Below are 26,432 nucleotides of genomic sequence, written 5' to 3'. Positions count from 1 at the left end.
CACTGTATGTCAAATTCTTGCTCTCAAGTTAAAGCGGGGGGGAAAAAAGGGGGGGGGGGGGAATCATCCGAATGATGGCTTGTATCTTGGAAAAATTCGCAAGTCAGGTGTTTTAAATTGTGGAAAAAGGTAATAGTACAATATTGTTATAGCTTAGTCGCATAATTGTCAAAGTTGCTGACTGTCGCAATATTAATTTACAAAAAAGTCCCAAAGTGCTTGCAAATTTATGTTTTATTTTTTTTATGTCGGTGAATTCTCAGATATTCAGGTCATGGTAATCGGCAAAGGTAAAATCAAGGCTATTTTTTTACACAAATTTAAAACATTTACAGTTTCGAGGTCTCTGACATAAAAATAAATAAATAAATAAATACATTTAAAAAAAAAAAAAAAAAGGTTTGGCGGGATGGTGATGTACGGATGGTCTTTTCAACCACTGCTTTCTGACTATTTTTCAACAATAAAGCAACTTTTTTTGCAGTGTTATTGGAGACTTTGACTTCTTTTGCGTCCAGACTGCAAATGAATGGCACTTGCTCAACCAAGGTATATTTTTTTTAATAGTGTTTTTGGAGGAATTGTTGCGTAGGCTATGTTAACCCAAATGAAAAAATAAGCTTTGAAAATAGTCACTAGTCAAGCACTGCAGTTCCAAAACTAGGGGGAGTGAGTGAGTGACGGAGGACGTGACCTCTGTGGCAACTTTGGCCGTGGTCCCCTTTGCCGAGGGGCCCCATCATACATACATACATATATACATGCAACCCCCCTGTGACTCCTGCCGTGGTGCCACTAGTACCGCACTAGCACCTGTATTCAGTGCGCCTGCCTGCCCGGTCCCGTTTTGGGGAAAAAAAAAAAAAAAAAGTTGCAATGCTCCTTCCGCTGCTTGCGTCTGAAGGGCAAAAAGGGAAAAACGAGCTGGCCATAACAAATGAACACTGACTGCTCTGCTGCTAACACAATCTCCCTCCCCCTTTTTTTTTTTTTTTTTTGGACCGGACAAATCTCACTACTTCTACTCCAGTTGGACATGCCCGTTTCTTATCATTATTGTTTTTCAAGAGGATTTCGGAGCGGTGGTGTGCTCCGCGGGACAGCGACAGCATGGCCATAGTGTGACCGAGCTTGGAGCGCCATATGCGGCAACGTCTTCCCGCTCCCTCCCGCCGCCCCCCCTTCGTCGTCATGCGGTGGATCTCCGCACGACCCGCAGCATCCTCTAATTGATTTTTAAGTCATTTCTAGTCGCCCTAAAAGGAGGATTTTTACGATGGGAAGAAGACAAAAGCCAAACTTTCCTCAAGTCTCATGATTCTAAAAGCCATTTTATGCCGATATGTTGGAGATTGCGAAAGGAATATCCACGAGAACATGAGAGTTGCACACCTCCGGTTGATGATGAAGATGGCACGGAGGATGTCGTTGCACGGCCGGGAGGCTGGAGAGTGAACGCCGGGGCTTTGGTGCGTCTTTGGCTCGGTCACGGAGGACACACGGACGCGCACATACACAGACAGACAGGCGGACATCTTTGGATGTAAATGATCCACTGTTATTATTTGTAGTTGGCCGGCTCCATAGGACTACCGTGCATACAATGGGGATTATGCTCCAAGTTATTCTAGGAATGTTTCAATTCCTGCTGCTCACCACAATCCCGACGTCCCACGCCAAGGTAACGTATGGATGTGTGTGTGCGCGCGCGAGAGAGAGAGAGAGAGTGCGTGTGTACGTGGACCATCTGACCTCTAAAGTGTCTTTGCAGGCATGTGCTATTTACTGTTGATAATCGCAGTGTGTTTGTTTCATTCACATTGTATCTCTGCAAGTCATCCTGCTGCGCAGGTCAATGACCACCTGTCACCTTTGCACCATATCTATCTATCTATCTATCTATCTATCTATCTATCTATCTATCTTATATCTGTATTTGTTTATTGTCTATCAGTCTTAAATATATGCATCATCTTGCTCTAAATTTCCATACACTGTATAGCTATCAGTCTAGTAATATGCCTGCCTATAAAACAAAAATCTCTGTTTTCCTATCTGTCTCTACAACTATTTGACATGGGCGTTTCTAGCCCATTTTTGGGGGGGTTCCCAGCACCCATAAATTGAATCCAAGCACCCTTAAACTTTAAGAGATTATTGTTATTATTTTTCATGTATATCCTTTGTTCAACGACAATCTAGCGACGTGTGCTTACATGCAATTATTTGTGGAAACATAATATTTTAAACTTAAATTTATTTTGAACTGTTTTCTTTATATCGCTCCATATATCTATCTATACATCTGAGCATCTAGCTATCTGTTTACCTGCTTACCTATCTGTCTCCATATAGTGCAGTGAATGTAGTTAAGCCAATATAATAGCTGTCTACATGTTTTGTGTTGGCTTTGGCTTATGATGTTAGCTGTTTATTAAGTGGGTGCTAAAATTCGATATTGTTTCATTCCCCCCTGTTGGATCAATAAAGATTACCATCTACTTATCTAGCCACCCAGTTATAATGTGTCACTGTCACTGACAACCAAGGTTAGTTCATATCTGCTAATAGTTAGTTAATATTTGCTTGTATTATTGGAAAGTAGCTTAAGAGCTAAACAAAAAGTGTGATTTTCTGACAATCTGTCAAGCCAGTGGTGCCTCTAATTAAACTCATCAATCAAAAAAGCATACAGATTACGCATGGGTACTGTATCACTGTCTATTCAAAGTCACTGTATTTCATTTCAGGTTGTTTTTTTTTTTTGTTTTTTTTTTTGTTTGTTTTTTTAAATAAAGGTTCTTGCCCTGGGGCGGCACGGTGACTGACTGGTTAGCACGTCGCCTCCCAGTTCTGAGGACTCCGGTTCGAGTCCAGGCTTCGGCCATTCCTGGGTGGAGTTTGCATGTTCTCCCCGTGCCCGCGTGGGTCTTCTCCGGGTACTCCGGTCTCCTCCCACATTCCAAAGACATGCATGGCAGGTTAATTGGGCGCTCCGAATTGTCCCTAGGTGTGCTTGTGAGTGTGGATGGTTGTTCGTCTCTGTGTGCCCTGCGATTGGCTGGCAACCAGTCCAGGGTGTCCCCCGCCTACTGCCCAGAGCCAGCTGAGATAGGCGCCAGCACCCCCCGCGACCCTTGTGAGGAATAAGCGGTCAAGAAAATGGATGGATGGAGGGTTCTTGCCCTGTCAGTCACTGAGTGAACGTAACACGTGAACTCATCTTCACCTCACACTCACGAGCAGGCCGGCGGCTTGTTTTCTTTATTTATGTCTGGAGAAGTCTATCAGGAACACTCAGTGCTGTGAGGCGCGCTGGGAGCTGGGCCTGACTCTGTACTGTAATGTTTTACTCATTCATGAGGCCACTAGACGCTACACGGCCTAGCCTTGATTCTTATTTATTTATTTTTTTATTATTATTTTTTAAATGCCCTTCCAAGACATCTGCGTGGTCACTTGTTGCTAGGCAGGATTCGTTGGTCTCGATTCCAAAATGCCCCGTAGAAAATTGTATGAGTTACTTGCATTGTCGAGAACAGCTACTAGATTACCTGTACGTTCAGCTTGGTGCTGTTCCACTTTAGGGCCAGTAGATGGTGATAATGTACATTTCAAACTGTCCAATCAAGAAGGTAGAAGAGCGGCATCGGAATGCTAACAAATGATAAGTTGCTAACAACAGAGCTAGGTGCTTTTGTGTGATGAATTGTTGGTGGGCAGAGTTAATAGGGTTTCATCCTGACTGACCAACAGGCCAATGAGAAAAAAAAATAAATAGGCCCTAAGATGGAGTCAATGGTAAGGGAATGAGAAAAATTATGCTAACAACAGAACAAGATGCTTCATTTACGAAGAGCCACAACTTGATTGTGCCGCTTTGTATGTTCAGGTTGCTGCTGTTCTTCTTATAGTGCCTGTAAATAAGGATGACTTGACGACTTGACTTGACTTGACTTGAATTGTAAATGGTGATAATGTGCATTCGAAACTGTCAAAGCAACTCAAGAAGTCCAAGTCGTCATTCGAGGAATGCTAAAAAATTAGGCTAAAGGCCGGTTTTTATGATCCACTCTTTGCAAATTTGTATTCTGTATTAAATACAGTATATGAAAAAAATACAATGCTTGGGCACTGTCCCTAATGCAAAGTTGTTGCTACAAAGCAAAAAGCGACACTACTACAAATAATATTAATTTATACCTACAATAACCACGATTTATGTAGTACCTTCCAAGGAACCCAAATACATAATAAAATAATAGTTTATCTAGCACCTTTAAAGGTACACAAGCCTGCTTAATACATAATGAGTACATAAGATAATTAGGGTTATAGATGAATATTTATTAATACAATAAACAAACATGAATTTAAAACATAAAAGGAGAATACTTACCAAAAACAAAAACTAGTCCACAGCAAAAAAGCAATATCTACATTAGAGTGATGATATTTTTTCTATGTGTATGATTTTGACTGCGCTTGCTACCCAAAATGTGTTTGTTTGCACTTTGATGTGGTCGCCTAGTTGGCAAAGGGATTTCTAAACAAAAACCAGAATGAGTACATACTGTATTCATAATATGACTAATATGAATGAACATGTTTGACTTGCTTTAGCCTTATGTCAGAGAATTGGACACAAAGATACTCACTTGAACGTTCATTTGTGTGTGTATAAAAGTGGGTGGAACTGTTTAAAAGGGGCCGACTGAACAAAGTCTACATTCCCTTGCGAGTGGCCTTGGTCTTTTTCACACACACAGACAGTTATTGGACTTTTGTATGTATTTTGTGTGTATTGCGGTCCCTTGAGATCCATTAAACTGGCATGCTAAAATATGTGTCAGGTTAATAATTTGTCATCCTTCAAATGAATGAAAGTCAATGTGACCCCCCATAGGCAATAGAAAAATTCTGTTCTAGTGTAGGTTCATATATTTGCCCTTTATAAGCCATTTTAGCATTCACAGTGTGCAAATAAATTAACTGCTGTTAATTTCAATAAAAAAAAAACAACAACAACTTAGTCAAAGGCAGAACTGACTGACAAAAGTCGGCAAATAAAAAACTCAGATATCATTTTGTGTCTTTTGGATGGAAAAGGGACTTTAAGTGGGGTGATCTGGTGAGCTTTCAGCCACACAAGCTGCAGCATGTGCCCTTGTAAAAATGTGTAATCCCGGTGGCACCGACCGACTCTCACTCTCCGCTCCTCATGAGAGACTTTGCAGTGGGCGGGCGGGTGACTGAAGGGGGCAAAGGTAGCAGCTCCAAGCTCAGCAACACTCCCAAACTTTTCCACGACAAATATTTTTCGTCACGTCAGTTCATCTAGTGACGGACACGTTTATAGCGGGAGGCCCCGATCTGGCGGCCTCCATCCTTTCATTTTGTCGTCTCGTGTTCAAAAGGGCCCGCGGGGCGGAATAGGCGGCGCTATCTAACAGGAAATTCTTTCATCATTGCAAGACGCCGGCCCACTACGTTGCCTCAAGTACTCTTGATTTGATTTGAGAACAGTGCACATGTGTGTTGTTGATTTATCGTTCTGAATTATGGGAGGAGTCAACAAACAGAAAAATATATAGGTAAATAATGAAATTATTACCTTAGCTCACTAACTTGGAATGCTTTTGTATTCATTTTTTGGAGCAGTCGAAATCATAACAATCTGTTTATGTATTGACTCTGCTGTTCAATATCATTTTCAATACCTCATTACTCGGAGCGACTCGGAGCAGATCATAGCTGACTTTGGGTGAGAAGCGTAGTGCACCCTGGACTGGTCGCCAGCCAATCGCAGGACATGTCAGTCAGGAAAAGCCTACTAGAACATCTGAAATGTATTTGGGGTCAAATCAGTAGAACTTTATATTATGGCTAGTGTAAACACCATCACAAACCCAGTTATTAAGTGGGTGTGCACACCAGGGTTTTTATAGTTGTGGAATTTTTAATTTTAGTTTTTATTTCGTTTTGGGTTTTGTTTTTTTTAATTTAGTTAGTTTTAATTAGTCTTTAGGGTGGTCCTGTTATATTTATTTGTTTTAGTTATTTAATAAATGCTTCATTTTAGTTTAGATTTAGTTAGTTGAAGTATTAGTTTTAGTTTTTTTTTTTTGTATATTACTTGTGGGCAATAGTTAAAAAAAAAAACACCATGGGTGCAACGTCATCTGAAGGTTTTCTTCTATTGGCTGCTGCTAGGTGATGTCACTTCTGTGTGACACACTTTCAAAATGTCCTTATTCCGGTTAATATCAAAATAAATCTACTTTTTCTAATCACATTTAACCGTAGGCAGTATTGTGACCCGTTTTGGACTTTTTGTTGGTTCTGACCAAGTCATTTCAAAATAATATATGGCCTACGGGCTACAATCATCCCCAAAGGCTAAAACAAAGGACATTTTTGCTATAATTCTAGTTAGTTTTAATTCGTTTTGTAAACATAAAACTTAGTTTCAGATGTTCTAGTTTTTAAAGAGCATTTTCGTTTTTATTTTATTTTGTTAACGAAATTGTTTTTGAATTTTAGTTTTTTCATTAGTTTTAGTTAGCTAAAATAATCTTGGTGCACACTTGTGCAACCAGATTGTCTCAGTTGTGTATTTTTTTTTTCCTTCTCAACCATTGTTTTTATTTGATTGAGTTCTAAAGGTTATAGGTCACATGAATGGTGGAAAAATATTTTGAAATGATGTATCTTGTCATTTCTGTACTTCACGAAAGCCTGGCATTTAAACGGGTGTGTAGACTTTTGCTCTTCACCACTCACTAATAGTAATATTATGCAGATAAATGATTTAAATATGTCACGTGAACCACTCGCTTGCATCTTGAGCTCATCTTTGTAGCTCTTCTTCCAATTGTATGAGGGTGTGCGCACTTTTGCAAGTTGTTGTCTTTTATTTTCCTTCTCGAAAAGACTTCTTTGACTTTTTCCCCATTCTATGTCTCCCACCAGCTGGCTCACTGGCGTCCCACCGACTCGTCGAAATCCAGGGAAGGTCGAGAAGGTAGGTTGCCAGTTCCTGACAAGCTAGTTCCCCTTGTCCCCCGCCCCGTCATCATTCAACCTTTGGTGGCGCTGAGACCTTTTGTGCGCCCTAACGCAGTGCGCCGGTGGTTGGAGGTGTACTCCCGCAGCGGCTGCGAGCCCCGAGAAACCTTGGTGGAGGTGTGGCGGGAGTCGCCAGGGGAGACGCACCATCTTTTCGTGCCCTCCTGCGTGGCGGTGAGGAGATGCGGCGGCTGCTGCGCCGACGAGGCCATGGAGTGCGTGCCGTCGCTCACGCACACGCTCACCATGGAGGTACGCGCGCGCGCAAACGTTCAACACTTCCATGTTGTGAGATGGAAAGCTGGCCTTCATGTGTTTTTTTTTTGTTTTGTTTTTTTGTGTGCGTGTAGCTGATGAGGACTTCCTTTATGAAACATGAGCTCATTCAGCTTACTTTTGTGGAACACAGCCAGTGTGAGTGCAGGTAAGAAACACAAACACACTGTATTATCTATGATTCACTGGTAGTAGTGCCTGAATTGATCCTGATATCCAAAACATGCATACTAATGATAGTACTTACTGATATTATGGATCCCAGTGTAATAAGATTGATAGTTTAGAGCAGAAAGGAATTACACACCTTCATCATCTTTTCTCAGATAATAAGTTTATATCGTATACAAACTTGGTCCAGAAATATGAAATAAAAAAGGGAAATTTCTTACATTATCTGCAAGTTAAAAATATGGTTAAGAAACAAATCCCAACACTTCAGGATACGCTCCAACTGCCTGTCTTAGCTAAAGATATTATAAAGCTTTCTCCAACAACAATAAAGAAAATATCAAAAATATATAAGTTATTTTTATACACAAATAAAACGTATTTACCGACTTTAAAATGGGAAAAAGACTTGTCTATAGTTCCGGAACCAGACTTTTGGACCCAAATCTGTGAAAATGTATTTAAAATGACCAAACAGACAAATTTGCAACTTATCCAATATAAGATACTTCATAGAACATATATTACACAATATATGATGAAAAAAATGGGACTCTCTGACTCCGACATTTGTCTCCAGTGCTCACAAAACACTGCCGATACTTATCTTCATGCTTTATGGTCATGTACTCCAGTGCTGCATTTCTGGACTAAAATCTTGGGAAAGCTCGCTGATATATTAAACTGTAGGCTTCCTTTATCTCCAAGATTGTGTTTACTAGGTGACTTAACAATAACTGAGCTACCATGTAAACAATCTCAATCTATATTTATAGCCCTTACTATTGCTAAAAAAATAATCCTTGTCAATTGGAAAAATAAACAATCTCTAAATATCGACCACTGGTTAAACTTACTAATAAATTATATCTCAATGGAAAAAATCTCTGCCTTAAATAAAAATCAAGTATCAAGATTTAAACAAATATGGTCTATGTACATAGAATATTTTAATCTCAATTTGGCAACTTAATCCTGCCAAGATTCTGCCTGTTAACGAGAGCCACCACATCGTTACAACTTCTGTTTTCGCTGCTCCTGTATTTGGTATTTTGTATCTGATTGTTTTTATTTTTATATAGTCAGGAACCTAGTTGCTGCTAGTGGGCTCGAGCATACCACACTATACGACACTATACTCAATAACTCCTTAAGATCTATTTCTAGTGGGCACTAAGCATCAACACTTGGTGTTACTGCATGCTAATTAGTCAATTTTCTTGACGGCGTCCCCTGTGGTCGGGCGGGGGTGGTTCTGCCCACCCCCCCCCCTCCCCCCCGTTGTCTGCTCGGTGGCGGTTGCGTCTTGGCCGCTCCCTGGGCCCCCTGTGGGGTGCGGTGTTGGGGTGCTTCCCCTGGTGCCCGGGGCGGTGCCGTCCCGGCGCGGTCCGCTGCTCCGTGCCCGGCGGCGCGGTTCGGGGTGGGTGGGCCCCCGGTGTGCCCCGTGGTTCCCTCTCCCCTCCCCCTTCCTCCCCCCCGTCGCCTCTCCCTCCTCGCCTCCTCCCGCCCATCCTCCTCTGCCTCCCGGTCCCTTTTCCCTTGTCGCCCTCCCTCCTCCTCCCCCCCCCCGCCTCCTGCCCTGCAGCCGCCCTTTCGCCTTCTTGTCGTCTTCTCCCCGCTCCCCCCCCCCCCCCCCCCTTCCCTGTCTGCCCTGCGGCCCCTCCCCCTCCCTCTCCCTGGGCCTGGGGCTCCCTCCCCGGCCCGGGCGTCGGGCTCCGGGGGCCGGGCGAGGGTTTGGGGCCTGCCCCACTCCGGTATAACTCCTGGCGCCCCGGGCGGGCTCCGGTGGCCGGTGGGCTGTCCGGTAGCCCTGCTGCGCTGGCTGTCCGCCCATTGTGGTGCCGGGTGGATGAGGTGGGGGGCGGGTGGGGGTGGGGGTGCTGGGGGGCGGGCGTGACACCTAGAGGCCCCGCTGGTCGCTCCTCTTACTCACTTCACTAGCTTGCACTATACACTTTGTAAATATACACATAGGGCACACAACACATTTCTTGGTGGGGTGGGGAAGGGTGGAAACACCGTCTTCACCCTTCAACTCCCCTCCAATTTTAATGCACCTCACGTCCAAGGGGAGGGGTGAGTTGGGGCGGGGAGCCATCAGAGGGGATGGACTGCAGTGCCTGGCAGCGCTGTGGTCCCCCCCATTTGTGTCCCTGCCCCACCACTTTGTCCCTCCATTCCATTTTTTAATGCACCACACATATACATATTCATTTTTTTGGGGGGGATACGGGTGTGTCGGAGTAGGGGAAATTTTTTCCCTCTGCTCCGACTCACCTGCTCCCAATTTTAATGCACCACACGCACACACTTGTATATACACTGGGTGGGGCCACATTCACGGTGTAAGGGTAGAGCTCGCCAGTCGGCGAGCTGGCGGACTCAGTAACAGGGTTAGGTGTCACTAGTACTCTGGCGTGACGACCGGGGCCTCTCCCCACCGGGCTCGGTGTTCTGGTGTTCCGCCTTCTCCCCTGGTGCTTCCTCCTCTGCTTCCCCCCTCCCGCTGCTGTGCAAATCTCGCGCGGCTGGAGGTGAGGTGGGCACATCTTCCCTCTCTGCGCTGCTGCCCGGTGCCGGTTTCCGGGGGGGGTGGGGGGTTCTCGCGGGGGGCCGGGTTCGCGGGGGGGGGGTGGCGGCCGTCGGGGGGGGGCGGCTTGTTTGGGGGGGGGGTGGAGGTATGGGTGGGTGGGGTGTTGGGTGCTGGGGGTCGGGGTGTGTTCGGGGGTTTGGGGGTCGGGGGTGGTGGGGCCTGGGTCGTGGTGGATGGCGGGTTTGGGTGGGGTGCGGGGGGGTCGTGGGGGGATGGGGGCTGGGGACCGGTGGGGCGCTGTGGGGGCCCGCTGGGCCTCGATCTGCGGCCTTGGGCTCGGGGGTGTGGGCCGGGGCTGGGGCGGGGGTGTTCCGGGTGTCTGGGTCGGCTCGCCGACCGGTGTCCGCTCGGGTGGCTTGGGGGTGGCCTTGGTGCTGCCGCGGCCTGGGGATTCCGGGGGGGGTGCTCGCTTTGCTGGACCGCGGTTGACGGCTTCTTTCTTTGGTGGTGGTCCTTATGCATGCCAGATCCGTCGCACCAGCATCTACTGAAACTCAACAGAAGTACCCTCTCCCTCCCACAGCCCCTTGAATCAGTTGGTGCTGGTGTCTGTGGTTCTCACTTTGCTTTATCTATCCTTCCCTCCTTCCTCTCTTTAGTTTTTCCTCTGGTCACTTGAGATCTTAATTTATTAGAAGTATGAGGTTTCTGGGGTTGGCATAAGACTCTGGTTTTGTAACCACGCAGGAGGGGTCTTGTTGGTGCTGGACTTCACTTTGATGGATTGGATGTACTGGCTTCTATTGATCTCACTCTGCCTTATCGATCCTTCCCTCCTTCCTCTCTTTAGTTTTTCCTCTGGGCTCTTGAGATCTCGCTAAATTTGCTGGAATTTAGAGGCTTCCGGGGTTGGCGTAAGACTTTGATTGTAATCATGGGGAAGGCAGGAAGTGTTTGGTCGGTGCTGGATGTCACTTTGATTTACCTTTCTTTTCTCTTTATTTCTTTTTTTTTTCTGACCTTTTCTCTGGTCTCCTGACCATTTAAATCTCACGACTCTGGCAAGATTCTGAAGTACCTGGTTAAGGCGAAGGGTAATGGGATATTTATAAGGTTTTAGGTGAATGAATGAGTATAAATGTATACGTATTTGCACGCACGCACGCAAACGCACGCAAACGCACACACGCAAACGCACGCACGCACGCACGCAAACGCACGCACGCAAACGCACGCACGCAAACGCACGCACACATACACAAAAAAAAAAAAAAAAAAAAAAAAAAGAGCAATGATGACAAGACGTTGAATCGGTAAGGCTACCGAATGAACAATTCTGAGCTCTTTAGAAAAAAAAAAAAAAAAAAAAAAAAAAGATTGATAGTTTGGTTTCAGTTTGTCTCTGTTTGTGGCAACACACTTTTGTATTGTATTTTAACAGTTTTTTTTCTTTAAAATTTTTTTAAGCTATTAACAAACTGCATTGAAAGGGAGAAATTTTGTTTATTTTGAATTTCCTAAATATACATTTTTATTTGAATTTTTGGGGGTGAAATTTTTATTTTATTTTATTATTTTTTTTATTTAATAGGGAAGTCTAATCAAAACATTTTTTTTAATCAAAAAATATCAATCATCAATAATATGATCTATGGGGCCCACTATTCTAAACATTATATATAATATAATATATAATATTGCAATAGTGGTATAAAGATTAAGCAACAAAATCCACCCTTTTTTTTTTAAATCCAAATCAGTGGGCGGCCATTTTGCCACTTGCTGTCGACAGAAGATGACATCACACTTGGTCAGGTTTCAGGAAACAACAAATCACAGCTCAGCATCACAAAACCGCTGAGCTGTGATTGGCCGTTGCCTGAGCAGCCAGCAATTGAGCAATTGTGATGTCATCTTCAGTCGACAGCAAGTTTAAAATGGCCGCCCCCTGAGATGGATAAAAACAGCTAGATTTTGCTCCATGATTCATATTCCACAATGTCATGTTTAGACTAGTATGGTCACATATAACATATAAGGTTGACTTCCCGTTTAATAATCAACAAACTGGGGGGAGGGGGGGGGGATTAAAAGGTCACGCAGGTCAGATTTGACATCATATCTATTTGCAGGTTTAAAGAACAGCTCCAGCTGACACCAACTATAAGGTATCGTCATTTGCTTTTTTTACTTACTCTATTTTGGACTTTTAAAATCATGAGTGTTGTGAGATCTTAAAAGTTCTTAGTGCAGCCCACGTTGCTGGCAAATGTTACTTTTTCATCCATCATATCCTATCAAATTTCACTCTGGTGACAGGCCAAAAGACCACCAATATTAATATTTGAAAATGTAATAGGCACAAGTTTAATCATATGAAAGCGATCATTGTGTGAGGAACTCAACGTGTTTAGATTTAGAAACAGCCTGCAGCCTAAAAGGACCGTCATATTTATATCGCCCTGCTTCCTGTTTGGATATGGACGTAAATACAGAGCTCCAATGTATTTGTGTGCGCTGTACGGGTGTATACATTTGTTTAATGACTTGGTAAGGTTTTACGTGATTTTTTGCTATACACTTGACCAACCTGCGCCACGTCAAATATCGGTAAAAACATGTGCAAGTTCAACATGTGTTTGAAATTTGCTCCCCCTTTGTGTAATGTCCCTCACTGAGTTTGTGCGACTCCCTCCCAGCATCCCTTGGGGCGACCCGCATCCTGTTGTCACCATAGTAATGATTTTATCTGGCCCGCCGTGTGCGCACACACACCGGCGATGATGGAGCGCAGTCACGCACCCGTCGGCGGCGGCGTCCTTGTCGTCTATTAAAGCCACGACGACGACAACAACAAGATGGGACATTAGCATCCTGATGATATGCCAGCCGTGCCGCTAAATGAGCCCATCATCATTTGAGCTTGTGTAAAGAAAGACGACCGGAATACATTTTGGAGGCGGTGGATGTTTAGATTTTAAACCGTGTGAATCTCTTGCAGGACATTTGAATGTTCTACATATTCATACAAGTGTTAAAAAAAATTTAAAAAAAAAAGGAAAATTGTTCGTAACAAAATGTAGTAAATACATCCCAATTTTTAACATTATTACATTTCATTAAAAGTTAAATATAATTAAATTAACTCATCCAGTCCCAGCGATTTTCACTTCCCGGCTGTTTGACTGGATTTTGACTGATTTTGCAAGGCCGACAGAATATTGCATTCTATTCCTATAAAAACATGGAACCTACCAAAAGAAAGATTAAAGTCTCTTCTTTCATCAGTAAAAAAAAAAATATATCTATCTGTTTACGTTTTGCAGCAATTAGCATTAGAATATAGCTACGTTATAGCCTCTGAACTGAATAGAATGCTTGAAGCAGTAGTAGTTATTATAAAAACGGCCAGCAGGTGGCAGCAGAGTATAAGAGATCAACCAGGGCCATGTTGCAAACAAGCTGAGTTCCCCACAGCTCTAAGGAGATTTGTGTGTATAATGATGAAACTTTGGTATATTCTAATGCTCATTGCTGCAAAACATAAACAGATAGAAATATATGGTTTTTTTTCCTGATGAAAGAAGAGACTTTAATATTTCTTTTGGTAGGTTCCATGTTTTTATAGCAATAGAACGCAAATGGCTGGGAGTGATGAGTTAATAAAGTTTAATTTAAAAAAAAAAAAACATAAAAAAAAAACAAAAGACGACAATTTTTTTCTTAAACGGTCAATTAACCATCACTGATATTGAGATGTACCACATATATGTCATGTTTAAACGTTCTTCACAGTCATACATGACAGAAAAAAAAATGTTAAGTTTGTGCTTTCAAAATGATATATATCAATATCTGAAATATTCAAATAAAGAAGTTGAAAATTCTAAGTTTATAAACAATAAAATAAACAATGTTCTTATATTTTTCTTGTGTCATTTTCAGGCCCTCTCCCAAGTCAACAAGAGTCAAGAAAAAGGGGCGAGGAAGGAAGGCAGTTGGAGGCATCCGAAATGCGTAGGTTCATGTCAAATATCCATCCATCCATCTCTCCATTTTCTGGCGCACTTGTCCTGCAGCCAATCACAGCTGGCTTTGGGGTGACATGTATCCGGGACTGGTCGGTAACCAATCACAAGACACATATAGACTAACAATTCACATATAAGGACAATTTAGATGTTTTTGGAATGTGGAAGGTAGACGGAGAGGAGTTTTACTCCGAGATTCAAACCCAGACCCGAAGAAGAGACAAACATGCTAACCGCTAGCCCGCCATCATGTGAAATATCCCAAATTTTCTTCTCCTTGGGGATGGCGCGTTTTTTGCAGCGTGTATTCGAACAGCTCCCCTTTGCGTGTGTTTGGATGTCGGGTTATCTGGTCTTCGTTATTTGACACAGTTATTTGGACAATTTCTTTTACAGCCGCATTAGTCAAGGTCTGACACACACACCCACGCACAATCACACACAATCACACAAGTTCACTCACCTCTGTGTGATACTCGCGACTCAAAGAGATCTTTGTGGCCGGCGAGTATACAGTCGGGATGAACAGAATGCGCCTTTGTGGCCAACATTTAACACTCCACAGCACCCTTGGCCAGTGCAAAGGAGGACAATAAATATCGGTGCAAAATGGAGGACAATATTGGTTTAGTTTATTTCTCAGGCATTATAGACAGAAAATATGAAAGAGAAAAGTAGCTATTTTATATGTGTAGTCCTGGGTAAGAAAGAAAAATAAGACTTGCAAAGTTGGGTCAAAGGGGAAGTCAACCAAAAAAAATATACGGTATTCTGGTTAACCCCTATAGCAGTTTTTATCAATATCAGAAGGCGGCCATTTTGCCACTTTCTGTCGAGTGAAAATGACATCACAGTTGCTCAAGTCTCAGCCATCAACCAATCACATCTCATCTTCAGAAAACAGGTGAGCTGTGATTGGTCGTTGCCTGAGCCCTGAGCAACTGTGATGTCATCTTCAATCGACAGCAAGTTTAAAATGGCCACCCCTGAGATGGATAAAAACAGCTAGATTTTGCTTCATAACTCATATCCCACAGATGTAATATTAATCAGAATGCCACGTTTAGACTAGTGAGGTCACATATAACATGTTATTGTCAAGAAATGTTTCAGGCTGACTTCCCCTTTAAAGGGATACTTGACTCAATGAGCCATTTTCAACAGTAAAAAGTTTATATTTTGTCCAGAATCAATTTGATAACTTCATTTTTTTTTTTGTACAATTAATACCTTTAAAAACAAATTTTTCCACTTGCTCTCAACTGAAGATGACATCACCTGTTTTCTGGGTTTGGTCAGTAAAACTGAGCCATTATTGGTCGTTACCTACAGATGATGTCATCTTCCGTCGACAAGCAAGTGGAAAAATTAGTTTTTAAATGTATAAATTGAAGTTATCGCATTCATTCTGGATAAAATATTAACTTTTTATTGCTGAAAATGTCTCAATGAGTCAAGTATCCCTTTAAGAGGATTAGGAGTGGCAAATGTATACAGTAAACAGATACAGTATACCCACATGGAATATGCGACATAAGTGTGTTGTTACTCTACCTACTAGACATCGTGAATCTGCATTTGATCGCAATTTTGTTTCATGGATTTTTACAGGACACTGACTGTAATGTCCTCACAAATAAAAGACTAACAAACATCATAACATAAAAACATCCAAGTAGGAGCAGTATCCAACTTGGTAGCGAGATAGCAAATGGCGAAAACAAAGGGACAATTTGGGGTCTTCCTGGTGTGACCCCAGACTTTGAGTTGATTAAAATCACTCCCGGGTGAAAAAAAAAAAAACACACACACACACACACACAGAAACGAGCCAACTGACAACAACAACAACAAAAAAAGAACATTACTCACTGGATTATGACATGATTGATGACAATTCAGAAGGTAGTTGTTTCCATCCTTATATGGATTTCTACGGACATACACATGAGAGTGTGCATCGTCTGTGTCTTTAGCGATTCAACGTGTGATAGCAGCTCGATGGTGTGAAGCGTGTGGGAAGCCATTTTTCTAACACCAAGTACAATGAAAACCTTGTAGCACGGCCACACGAGATTGACATGTGTGTTTAGCGTCACCATTCCCATGACCGTTCGGAGGGATAAAAGAATTAGCGCACCTTTTGGCCATCAATCATAACTGGGCCCCAGGGGGGGGGTCAGAGGGAGGGGAGTCTCCGTGTTGGGTGTGATGTCCCCCTCACAACCCATCCATCAGCCCCAACGGGCTTTATTCGAGCTCTAGCAGGGGTGAAATCTGTGTAATTTGCTCCCGAATGCCACCTACTCTGTCCGTGCCAGCGGCAGGCGTGGTCATCGCGGCCCCCTGGACAAAGATGGCCTCTCTCTGCCTCATTAAGTATCTTCATTATCTGCCAGCCTCCTGGGAAGATGCAAACGGAGACACTTTACTCATCGCCGTCTCATCGAGCAGACTGGAAACTGTGACGACTGAGAGGGAAAGCAGGATTAGTGACAAAATATCTATCTCACTGTGGATGTTTCGTTTTTAGCCACAGAAGTAATCGGAGACTGGAAACTGATGAACATTACAGTGCGTCCCAAAAGTCATAATACACGTCCTTTTTTCCTGTTTCCTTTCAGGTATCGTTCAGGCATTGCCGTTTTTGGAAGAATTTTCAATCAATCAATCAATCAATCAATCAATCAATCAATCAGTCAAAGCTTTATTTGTATAAGCACGTTTTATACATTAAAATTCAACTCAAGGTGCTGAAACATTCAAGTGGAAGTCAACGTTAAACATTTCTTGACAATAATATGTTATATGTGACCTCACTAGTCTAAACATGACATTCTGATTAATATTACATTTGTGGCATATGAGTTATGAAGCAAAATCCAGCCGTTTTTATCCATTTCACCTGGCGGCCATTTTGCCACTTGCTGTCGACTGAAGATGACGTCACAGTTGCTCATGGCTCAGGCGACGACCAATCACAGCTCACCGGTTTTCCGAAGCTGCGCTATGATTGGTTGTTAGCTGAGACCTGAGCAACTGTGATGTCATCTTCAGTCGTCAGCAAGTGGCAAAATGGCCGCCCCCTGAGATGGATTAAAGCTGGTATTTTGCTGCTTAACTCATATCCCACTAACGAAACATTACCCAGAATACCATATTTAGACGAGTGGGGCAGCATAGAACATATTATTATCCAAAAAATATATAATAATATATTTGGGTTGACTTTCCCCACCAACCCCTCACCCCAAAATCCCCGCGTGCACCTGGCAATTTGGCGACAGAAAGTAGACTATAATTTAGACGCGTTATTTATATTGTTTATATTTTTGATGTGTGAAGCAAAATGGTGCAATATTATCTTTGTAAAGGCAGAATATAGATGCATTTCTTGTCAATCACTGATGTCAATAATTACAAATGTGCCAACCCAACTTACCTGATTGCCTTAACCAAACTAATCGTCCAACTGTTTGTCTGTTCTCCGCAGGACTCCTGTTTTCTCCTCACCCCCCACCAGCTCTCCTCCCCCGCCCACCTTGCGGCCATCTTGTCGGCCGTGCAGAGGCAGGAAGTGGACGCTCGATGCGACGTCGTGTCGGTGTCTCTGTAGAATCACCGCTGAGAGCTGCCACCGAAAACGCCGGCGACTCGACCCTCAGCGCTGCAGGTTGGTGCAAACTGCTATCACGTACAGTAGCTACGTATAGTGAAGCGCCACCGATTCGTGGTTCGCTATTTGTACTTTTTCAGGCCAAAACATACTCTACACACCGCACTGTCGGGAAACTTAGTGTGCGGGCGGGATTAAGTAAATTAGCCCTGCTATTGCATCATAGGCAACAATTCAGAATGTTACACTTGAAGACATATTTCCTGAAATCAGATTCAGGGGTACAGTATGCAGGAGGGAAAAAATAATCATCACATAAAGCGGCATAATGAAATTCTTTACAACAGATTTGTAAGACCGGCATATGCCAAATTGGTAGATGACAGATTCGTTTGGCTGCCATGTTGTCGACAACTTCATCAAGCCATAAAAAAAAAAAAACAATGTGCAAGTTATTAAAAGCTAACTCTGTTAGCAAACAGTAATCTGTGCATCCAATCAAACTCATCGTAGCTCTGCTTACCTTTTGGCTTTGATTTAATAGGAGGGGTGTTGCACCTTTGGTGGGTGTGGATGATTCTGCACTCTAAATTGATTGTGTCACTTGAAAGTGACTCGGGATCTTCAGCTTTACCACCCTGGAAGCACAAAAGATTTACTTGTTGTTGAATTTCACGATTGATTGATTGATTGATTGATTGATTGATTGATTGATTGATTGATTGATTGATTGATTGATTGATTGATTGATTGATTGATTGATTGATTGATTGATTGATTGATTGACGGACAGACAGACGGGATCGACGGACGGACGGACGGTCGGTCGATCGATTGATTTGTATCAGGGACCGTACATATTAAAGGTGTATTCAAGGATCTTTGGTCGCTGCGTCTTCCAGGTAGATCATCTTAACGATTGGTTCTCGATCCTGTCAATCAATCTGCCGTCACGACGTCATGCTTGCTCATCCCTAGCTGCACATGCTCACGTCGAGTGTTTGTAGCATGTAGCCGCTAAGCTTCGGATTCAGCCATTCATCTGTAGCTCCCACGACCACACTGCATACTTTGAAAATGTCTGAAAGCCGCAAGAGGACATCCGTCTATGAAGTGAGGCCGGCTGCAGAGACTGATGAAGATGATGATGAAGATAAGCCACCCCCCAACCTCGCCCCACTTCCGCGGACGAGCAGGAGAGCTGGTTAGGATGGTCTGCCGCATGGGCATTTTTTAAAAAGTGACAAACGGACGTTTGGCTTCTACTTTTTGAGAAGATCCTTGAATACACCTTTAATAAACATGTTTGTAAATGTGCCAGAATTAGCCAAAAGGCTATTTTCCATCTGCACTAATAATAATAATAATAATAATAATAATAATACACAACAATCACAAAACATTCACGGAAATACTATTAAAGAGATACTTCACTTATTTAGCCCATTATAGCAATAAAAAGTAATTTTGTCTATAATTAATTTGATACTTTCATTATTTTTCACGTACAATTAGTACCTTTAAAAACACATTTTACAACATGTTGTCGACTGAAAATGACTACACAAGGGCCCAGTTAACCAATCACAGCTCAGCTTGTTTTCTAGGTTTGGTCATGTGACATTCACAAGCTGAGCTGTGATTGGTTACCTGAGCCCTTGTGATGTCATTTTCAGTTGACAGCAAGTTGCAAAATGTGTTTTTAAAGGTACTAATTGTACATGAAAAATAATGAAAATATCACATTTATTATCGGCAAAATATTAATGTTTGACTGCCAAAAATGGCGAAATAAGTCAAGTATCCCTTTAAGCTAAAATGACATTTTCATGAAAAAAGCAATACATTTACTAAAATGTACATTCATTTGATGGTTGGGCATGCACTCAACAGGCCCAATGTTTGTATACAAACCATTAAAAAATAAATTTTCTATCATATGTCTCTTTAATAGTGAGCTCAGATTTTTATTCCTTTTCTGTGTTCGCTTTCAGGTGTGACGCCTTGAAGACTTGACGCGTCCCCCCCGCCCCCTCCTCACATCGCCCCCCTCTCCACTCAAACCCACCCAAAGGAAGTATTATTAGCACACAGCCTGTACTAGCTTAAGCCACCACTGTAGCACTCTATATGTACATCATACGTGTGCGTGTGTGTCCCCACATGTACGGCACCTAACGTGCGCAGACACGTCGAGTCACTAAACACCTCGCAGGACCGCAGGGACCACGGCGCTGATTTATGATTTATGGATAAACATTCCCCAGTCGACTCCGGCTTTGCCGTTGCTTGGACACCCTGTGGGACTATCGCGGATGAAGAAGTGGACCTCTTGAAAACAAGGAGACACATTTTTCCAGGTTCACGTCGGGGCCAGTGCTTGTGTGGAGGATTTAAAAAAAAAAAAAAAAAAAAACTCAATCAGATAAAAGGTGCAAGCGCACTCAAACATGCCGCACGGGACATAGGATATGATGCAATGATGTATGTGGACCTATAGTGGTGCTGAATGTATCTGTGTGGTCTGATTGTGAAAGACCCCAGATGGGTTATCCTTCCCCCTCCTCAAGCATATGAGCACGGGCGAGCCTTTTGCAGCATTTGTTTTAATTTGGGCCCTTTTGTCTCTCGTCTTTTTTCCGTTGGATTGAAAGCGGCCGCTTTTCGCCTGCCGTTTCGGCAGTGAGAAGAATGACAATAATGAGGTCTGGCGTCTGTCCACTGCGTTGCACGCACACACATTTTCCCAGTTAAAGCTGCAGTGTGAACAGCACACACGCACACACGCAATGTGAAATGAATGCAGGTAGCCATAAGCTCTTTTTTTTTCCTTTTCTCTATATATTACACGCACTTGTTTCTATTATGCAAGCCTCAACTGTATGCATTATTATCATTTTCTCACATTTCTTGAATGTTTTTTGTGCGTTTGTCCGTAATCCGTCCGCATAAAGAGTCACGCCGGGTGGCCCCAAATGTGTTGAGTCCAAATGGATATGTCTCGCCCACACAAACCACAAAGCAGGAGTAATCGCTATACATTAGAATGAGTTAATCACACGCACGAAAAAGCAGTGAAAGGAAAAGGTTGGGAACGTAACTTGTTTTGGGTTTAGCGGACCACCGTTTAGGGATGTTATTTGGCATAAGAAGAACAAAGTGGGGCCTCAATCGGGCTGTCAGTCAATGTGACAGGCCAAAGCTGGAGCTGTATTCACGTCACGGGCCAAAATCCGGACTTGACGGCCCAAAAGCCGGAGCTGTATTGGCAAGGGCGGTCTAAAGCTACAGACGTATTCTTGTAACAGACCAAAACTGAAACCGTATTTGGCATGGCAGGTCCAAACCGGATATGCATTGATGTGACGGACCAAAAACCGGAACCCCGTTGACAAATTAACAGAATGACTCAGGTCAGAGAGCTGAAAGTTTTTTTTTTTCTTTTTTTTTTTTTTTTTTAGCCAGGAAAATTTTTGTAGTCACATTTTAGCCCTTTGGCTTTATTGAAAATCTCACAATTACTCAACCTTGCCTCGGGCTTCATGTGCACTCCGCCGTGAATGAATGAATGGGACAGATACACTGTATGATAGATGCTATATTTATAACTTTACGTCCAAGTTACAATGTCAGTCATTCCGTTGATCACTACCTCTTTATAAGAAAATATTCATAAAGTAACATTCTTAACTTTTCAGAAGGTGTTTTTTCAATCAATAATTACATCTTTATGTTATGTAGACTGCTCAGATTATTATTATTGTTGTTGTTTTTTTAAAGCTGACAATGTGTTACGGATACCCCAGATATAATATCGTTTTCGGTGGCCCCAACAGAGATGCTGATTTTGTGGCCAAAATATAATAATTTGTGGCCCGGAAAGGTATAAAATATGCGTGAAATACTCATTTGTAAGCAAGTGGACTGCACATTCACTAGAAATTGCAGCACAGCAATTTGTTGGCGTACTTGCTTGTATTCCTGTTCAATCCCCAAAATGAGGCTATTCTATGGTCCGCTTTATGCTAAGCTCGCTGTAGCATCTTACAGACATGTTACGGGTGCGTTTGGAAAGTAACTATGATGAGTGAAGACAAACCCCAGATTTATTTATGAATGGATTAACAATGCCGCTTAGAAGTGAGGCCACCTCTGTAGCGTTTTTTTTGCATTATTTTCTGTCTTTAAGCTAATGAGTTTGACCTTGCGCTATGCTAAGCTAGCCATAGCAACTTCCAGACACAACACTTTCTGGTTCAACCTTTATTCTGCAGCTATTCGAGACTCAGATTGTTTTCCCACGAAATCCACATAATGAGGCTGGTTTACTGCACAGCTAACTTTATTGCCCTTGACGTTTCTGCCCTTAAAAAAAAATAATTCGACACTTGCTCCCTCACGTACAGTTCCCTCCCTTAGACTTTTGCACAAGTCATAGGCTATAGGCTCATGTGATCATAAAAAACATTTGAGCTTTACGGCTCGACATCCATCCATCCAGATTGCACTGTTGCAAAAAAGCACACAGAATAGGCAGTAAATGCTATCCTTGCAGAAAAACCACACACAACAAAAACATTCCCGTGGAAGGAGACGAGGTGCTGAGCTCTCAGGAACGCTAGCGGGGGGTAGGGCATTTAGAGGTCTGGATGCTACTTAGTCGTGTCTAAAAATATTATTTTAATACTAAATCCAGGCAGGAACGAGCGTGTTTGACATTTCAGCATCACAACAGCTTGATATATTCCAATTATGTCAGTATTTGTGTGCTTTCTAGCTGCACAGTTGACTGTAAAGATCCATTTGTCATAATTATGTAGTGGCAAACCTTACTAAAAAAAAAAAAAAGTATATGACGTTTTATAACCTCTTGTCTATGACATAGTGCATTTCTTAGAGCAGGGGTTCTCAAACTTTTGGGGTCCGGGGACCTCTGACAGGGAAGGGGAAAAAAAGTCCAAGGGCACCCCCGTCATAAACATTAAATATTACTACTAATTAAATATAACAGGAGTGGGTTGATTGTAACCATTTAAGCATATGGAGTTGCATTTTCTGTTTGAGAAGTGCTTTATGAATAAAGTTTGATTGATTTCGTTAGATACCATGTTTACCCTTAAATGCCATAGGAATGTAAAAATTTGCCTATTGTTATATTCCAATAAGAAATTCATATTTTCTCATAATTTCATAAGGATGGTTGTATTTTTTTCCCCAAATCAATTTCACAATATATAGATATAGACAAAACAGTTTCAAATATACAGCTTTATTTTCAATGATACTATTGCTTTTATTCTGAAATGATACATTTGTTCTATACAAAAAAAAGACTATATTCTTTTTTTAAATTTTATTTTCTATTAAAAAAAAATAGGACACCTTTAAGTTCTTTTTTTAAGAAGTCTTTATTCATGAAGTGATGTCGGATTTTCCTTGATAATTTGCCCAAAACTAAGGTAGGAAGAAGTAATTAAGTACCGGTAATTGTTTTACGTTTACTTTTTCTGTCACACCTGTTGAATGATATAAAACGTAAAATTATATTGCAAGTGACAGCTCACAGACCTTCGTGGGTCCGGATACCCCAGTTTGAGAACCACTGCCTTAGCCATGTATAATGTGTTGTGATTGCCGCTGCAAATACATTGTACGTACTACTGTAGCCTCAACAGCTCTTTTTTGCTGCTACACCATTTGTGCCCTTTAATAATGTCCTCGTAGAAAAACAATACAGGTTTATGTCCTACTAGTCGAAGTAGTCAACTTTGTGTCCTCATACGAGTGTACAGTATACTGCATCCAATGTACTGGAAGTGATATCATACAACCGTCATGTTGCAAATGTTATTAAAGGAAACGTCTTATTTTTCATACAAAGCCCTGGCTGGTGTTTGTCTCGTTTTACGGTCATGGAAGGCAAACAGGATTATTTTCACGGCAGAATCAGCCTGCGAGTTAGTGACAGAGAATTGTGCGTTTGTGTTTTGAGACACAATATTGTTCCCGCTCCTCCCCTTATCTGTTCTGCTGAGTCAGAAGCTACTCGAGGACAAACTGAACACTGTCAATATGGACATAAGCAAAAGGCAAACTTCATTTGGTTGTATCTACATTACAAATGTTTTTTGTTTTTTTTTAGAATAACTTTTGTACTTTATTAATATTCTATTCTGGATCGACTTTTAAACTGCAGGGCTCGTCTGCTGAACACTGAAGATTCAATTCAAGATCTCCTGACTGTGAAGCAGACATGTTGACCACTGTCAAACCGTGGTGTTCAAGTAGAGAGCCATCCATCCATCCACCATGTCGAAATTCCCACATATCCAAAACAAAATTCACAATTTAAGAACTTATCTTCACCGATCCCATCCTAACATTTCAGTTCAATGTCAGTTCTTCAGCATTCACTCGTTATTTCCACAGAAATCGCATTCTCCAGCTAGTAGACGAATGCTGATTCATAACTTGGCAACTATTTGAACTGGCATGTACCAAAAGATACAATATACATAATTACAACCTTATTCCATATTTCTTGACCGATTCAGCTAATTCTGCCACATTTCGGTTCAATGTTAAGTATTCAGCATTCACATGCAATTTCTACCGCAATTGCATTATTCAGTTCATATGTTTATTATTGCGCTTACTGCCACAATGTATTACTTTGTGAACTTTGTCTACCAAGATCAGGCCTGGGATGTACCATGCTGAGTCTCATGTATGATGTGCTTGTTATTATTATTATTAATGATGAAGTAGACGAGTGACGTAGGAAAGAGGAGAGGAGCGGCTGCTGCCAGCCAATCTGTCTGTCTGCATGGAAGGGCATCATTCCAGTGCTATATATAGCTGCTGGATGAGGGAGACGGAGAGTGAAAGGGACAGAGTGAGTCATGCGTCACTGTAGAGAAACTCGATGTCTCTATATCTTCTTCTTCTTCTTTTTTAACTCAGCTTTGTACTGTTCTAAAACCAATGAAATGATATTATTATCGCAAACAGTGAGGGAAGTAATTATTTGATCCCATGCTGAATTTGGAAGTTCACTCACAGAAGTGAACAGTCTGTATGGTTGTTTATTCCAGGTTGCAAGTATATACGGTGGATATAAAAAGTCTGCACCTTATTGAAATGAAAGGTTTTTGTAATATAAAAAAGAAAAGAAAATGGAACTAAAATAAATCACTTGAAAACTATTTCCACCGTTATTATTACTTTATAACCTTTGCCACTTAATTGAATTTTTAAAAATCTCTTTGAGAGAAGTACAAGTGCATAAGTGTGCACACCCCTTAAAAATTCAAAATTAACCAATCACATTCAAACTCGTGTTAAAATGGGGATCAGCACACTACTGCTGCATTCAATGATGGTCGGAAGTCGAAATTATCCGAGTTGTTTTTTTACAGTTCCAACCTGAAAGCGTTCAGGCCGAAAGTAAACAATCAACATGGCGGATAGTGATAAATTGTTTTTTATTTTGGTTCTTGAAACTTATTTTTGACCTCCAGCAAACTTACCTTCTCGTAATTTTGCTTCATTTATTGTTTTTATCTTATTTCATAAGCATTCCATACAGTTCAGGAGTTCACCGTATAATTTCATGCCGAGAGATCGCGACATACTGTCACGTACGTTGCGCTAAGTGAAGTTATGTTGAATATTTATGAATGAAGAAAGCCATCTAGTTTTATATTCAAGTAAATTTTGTTTTACCATTCACGGTCTGTGTTTCCAAAGGGAAAACCATTATAGAGTGACGTCACTTGTAGTCCGTCCGTGAAGTCGGTGTCGTGTGCTGAAGGTTGGATCCCAAAGTGCAGACACAAATAAGGTTTTAACTATTTATTCACATCAAGAGGCGTAGAACAAACGACTAGACGAGAAACAAAGAGAGTCACACAGAGGGACAGAAAGCAATACTCCGGCAAACACAAACACTTCTCAGAACGCAACTACAGACAGTGAATCGATCTGATTGGTTGTCACTAAGTAAAGGATTAAATATTGACATCACATAGGTCCAGACATCACCTAAAGGAGTAAAGATTGACATCACACAGGTCCTGACATCACATAACATCACATAGCGTCTTTCCAGTTGAAATCAGATGATGGTTACATCAGTTCAAAACAGGCACTTAGGCACTTGACCTCACGGTCATGAAACCAAACCTAAACCTGGCGTGACCCCAGACATGACAATCAGGGTCCTTCTTTTTTTCCGACTTCGCAAGTGGAATTTCCGAGTTCCCGTACATACTTCCTGGTTTGAATTCGGAAAAGTCCGACTTCCAACTATCCTCGAATGCAGCATAAGCAACCCATAAAAGTGCCATTTAAATTTCTTTTCATTAACCCTAAATAATTTCCAGCTGTTCTAGTAGGCTTTTCCTGACATTCTTTGCCTTATGGCAGAAGCCTGAAGGTTTTGTGCTAAGGTTTTGAACTGTTCATAATTCCCTCTCTACCTTTCCAAAGGCCCCCAGTTCCAGCCCCAAAGCATGATTGTGCCAACACAAAGCTTCACTGTACTGTAGGTGCTGTGTTTTGGATGAGAAGCACCAAACATACCCTATCGATGAAAAGAGTTAAACCTTAGTTCCATCGGACCATAACAAAATCTCCCAAGCATGTAGGAACATGTGTATAGAGGTGGTATAGAAAATGGATGGAGGACCCAATGTGTTGACAGTTTTTTTTTTTTAAATCAGCCTACTCTGTAAGT

General features: G+C 41.9%; 1 protein-coding gene across 1 annotated transcript; it reads left to right on the top strand.

Moving 5' to 3' along the window:
- Nucleotides 1–74: 74 nt before the first annotated feature.
- vegfba (vascular endothelial growth factor Ba) lies at nucleotides 75–23,569 on the top strand. The gene is made up of 8 exons (XM_077532359.1): nucleotides 75–1,681; nucleotides 6,973–7,024; nucleotides 7,124–7,320; nucleotides 7,419–7,492; nucleotides 12,181–12,216; nucleotides 13,994–14,065; nucleotides 17,573–17,752; nucleotides 19,690–23,569. Exons 1-8 carry the CDS (start codon nucleotides 1,604–1,606, stop codon nucleotides 19,709–19,711), a joined length of 711 nt encoding a protein of 236 aa, XP_077388485.1. The 5' UTR covers nucleotides 75–1,603; the 3' UTR covers nucleotides 19,712–23,569.
- Nucleotides 23,570–26,432: the final 2,863 nt, after the last annotated feature.

This window comes from Festucalex cinctus, chromosome 9 (genome assembly GCF_051991245.1).
Source record: "Festucalex cinctus isolate MCC-2025b chromosome 9, RoL_Fcin_1.0, whole genome shotgun sequence".
NCBI lineage: Eukaryota > Metazoa > Chordata > Actinopteri > Syngnathiformes > Syngnathidae > Festucalex > Festucalex cinctus.
The sequence above is the reverse complement of the archived record's forward strand: the minus strand, read 5'-3'. Positions and strand labels throughout refer to the sequence as shown.

What these genes read in the sequence shown, in the direction of transcription:
- vegfba (XM_077532359.1), top strand. Translation starts at nt 1,604, where the DNA reads ATGGGGATTATGCTCCAAGTTATTCTAGGAATGTTTCAATTCCTGCTG. An exon ending in ATCCAGGGAAGGTCGAGAAG is followed by an intron (nt 7,025 to 7,123) that starts GTAGGTTGCCAG and finishes GCCCTAACGCAG; the next exon opens with TGCGCCGGTGGTTGGAGGTG. An exon ending in CGCACACGCTCACCATGGAG is followed by an intron (nt 7,321 to 7,418) that starts GTACGCGCGCGC and finishes GTGTGCGTGTAG; the next exon opens with CTGATGAGGACTTCCTTTAT.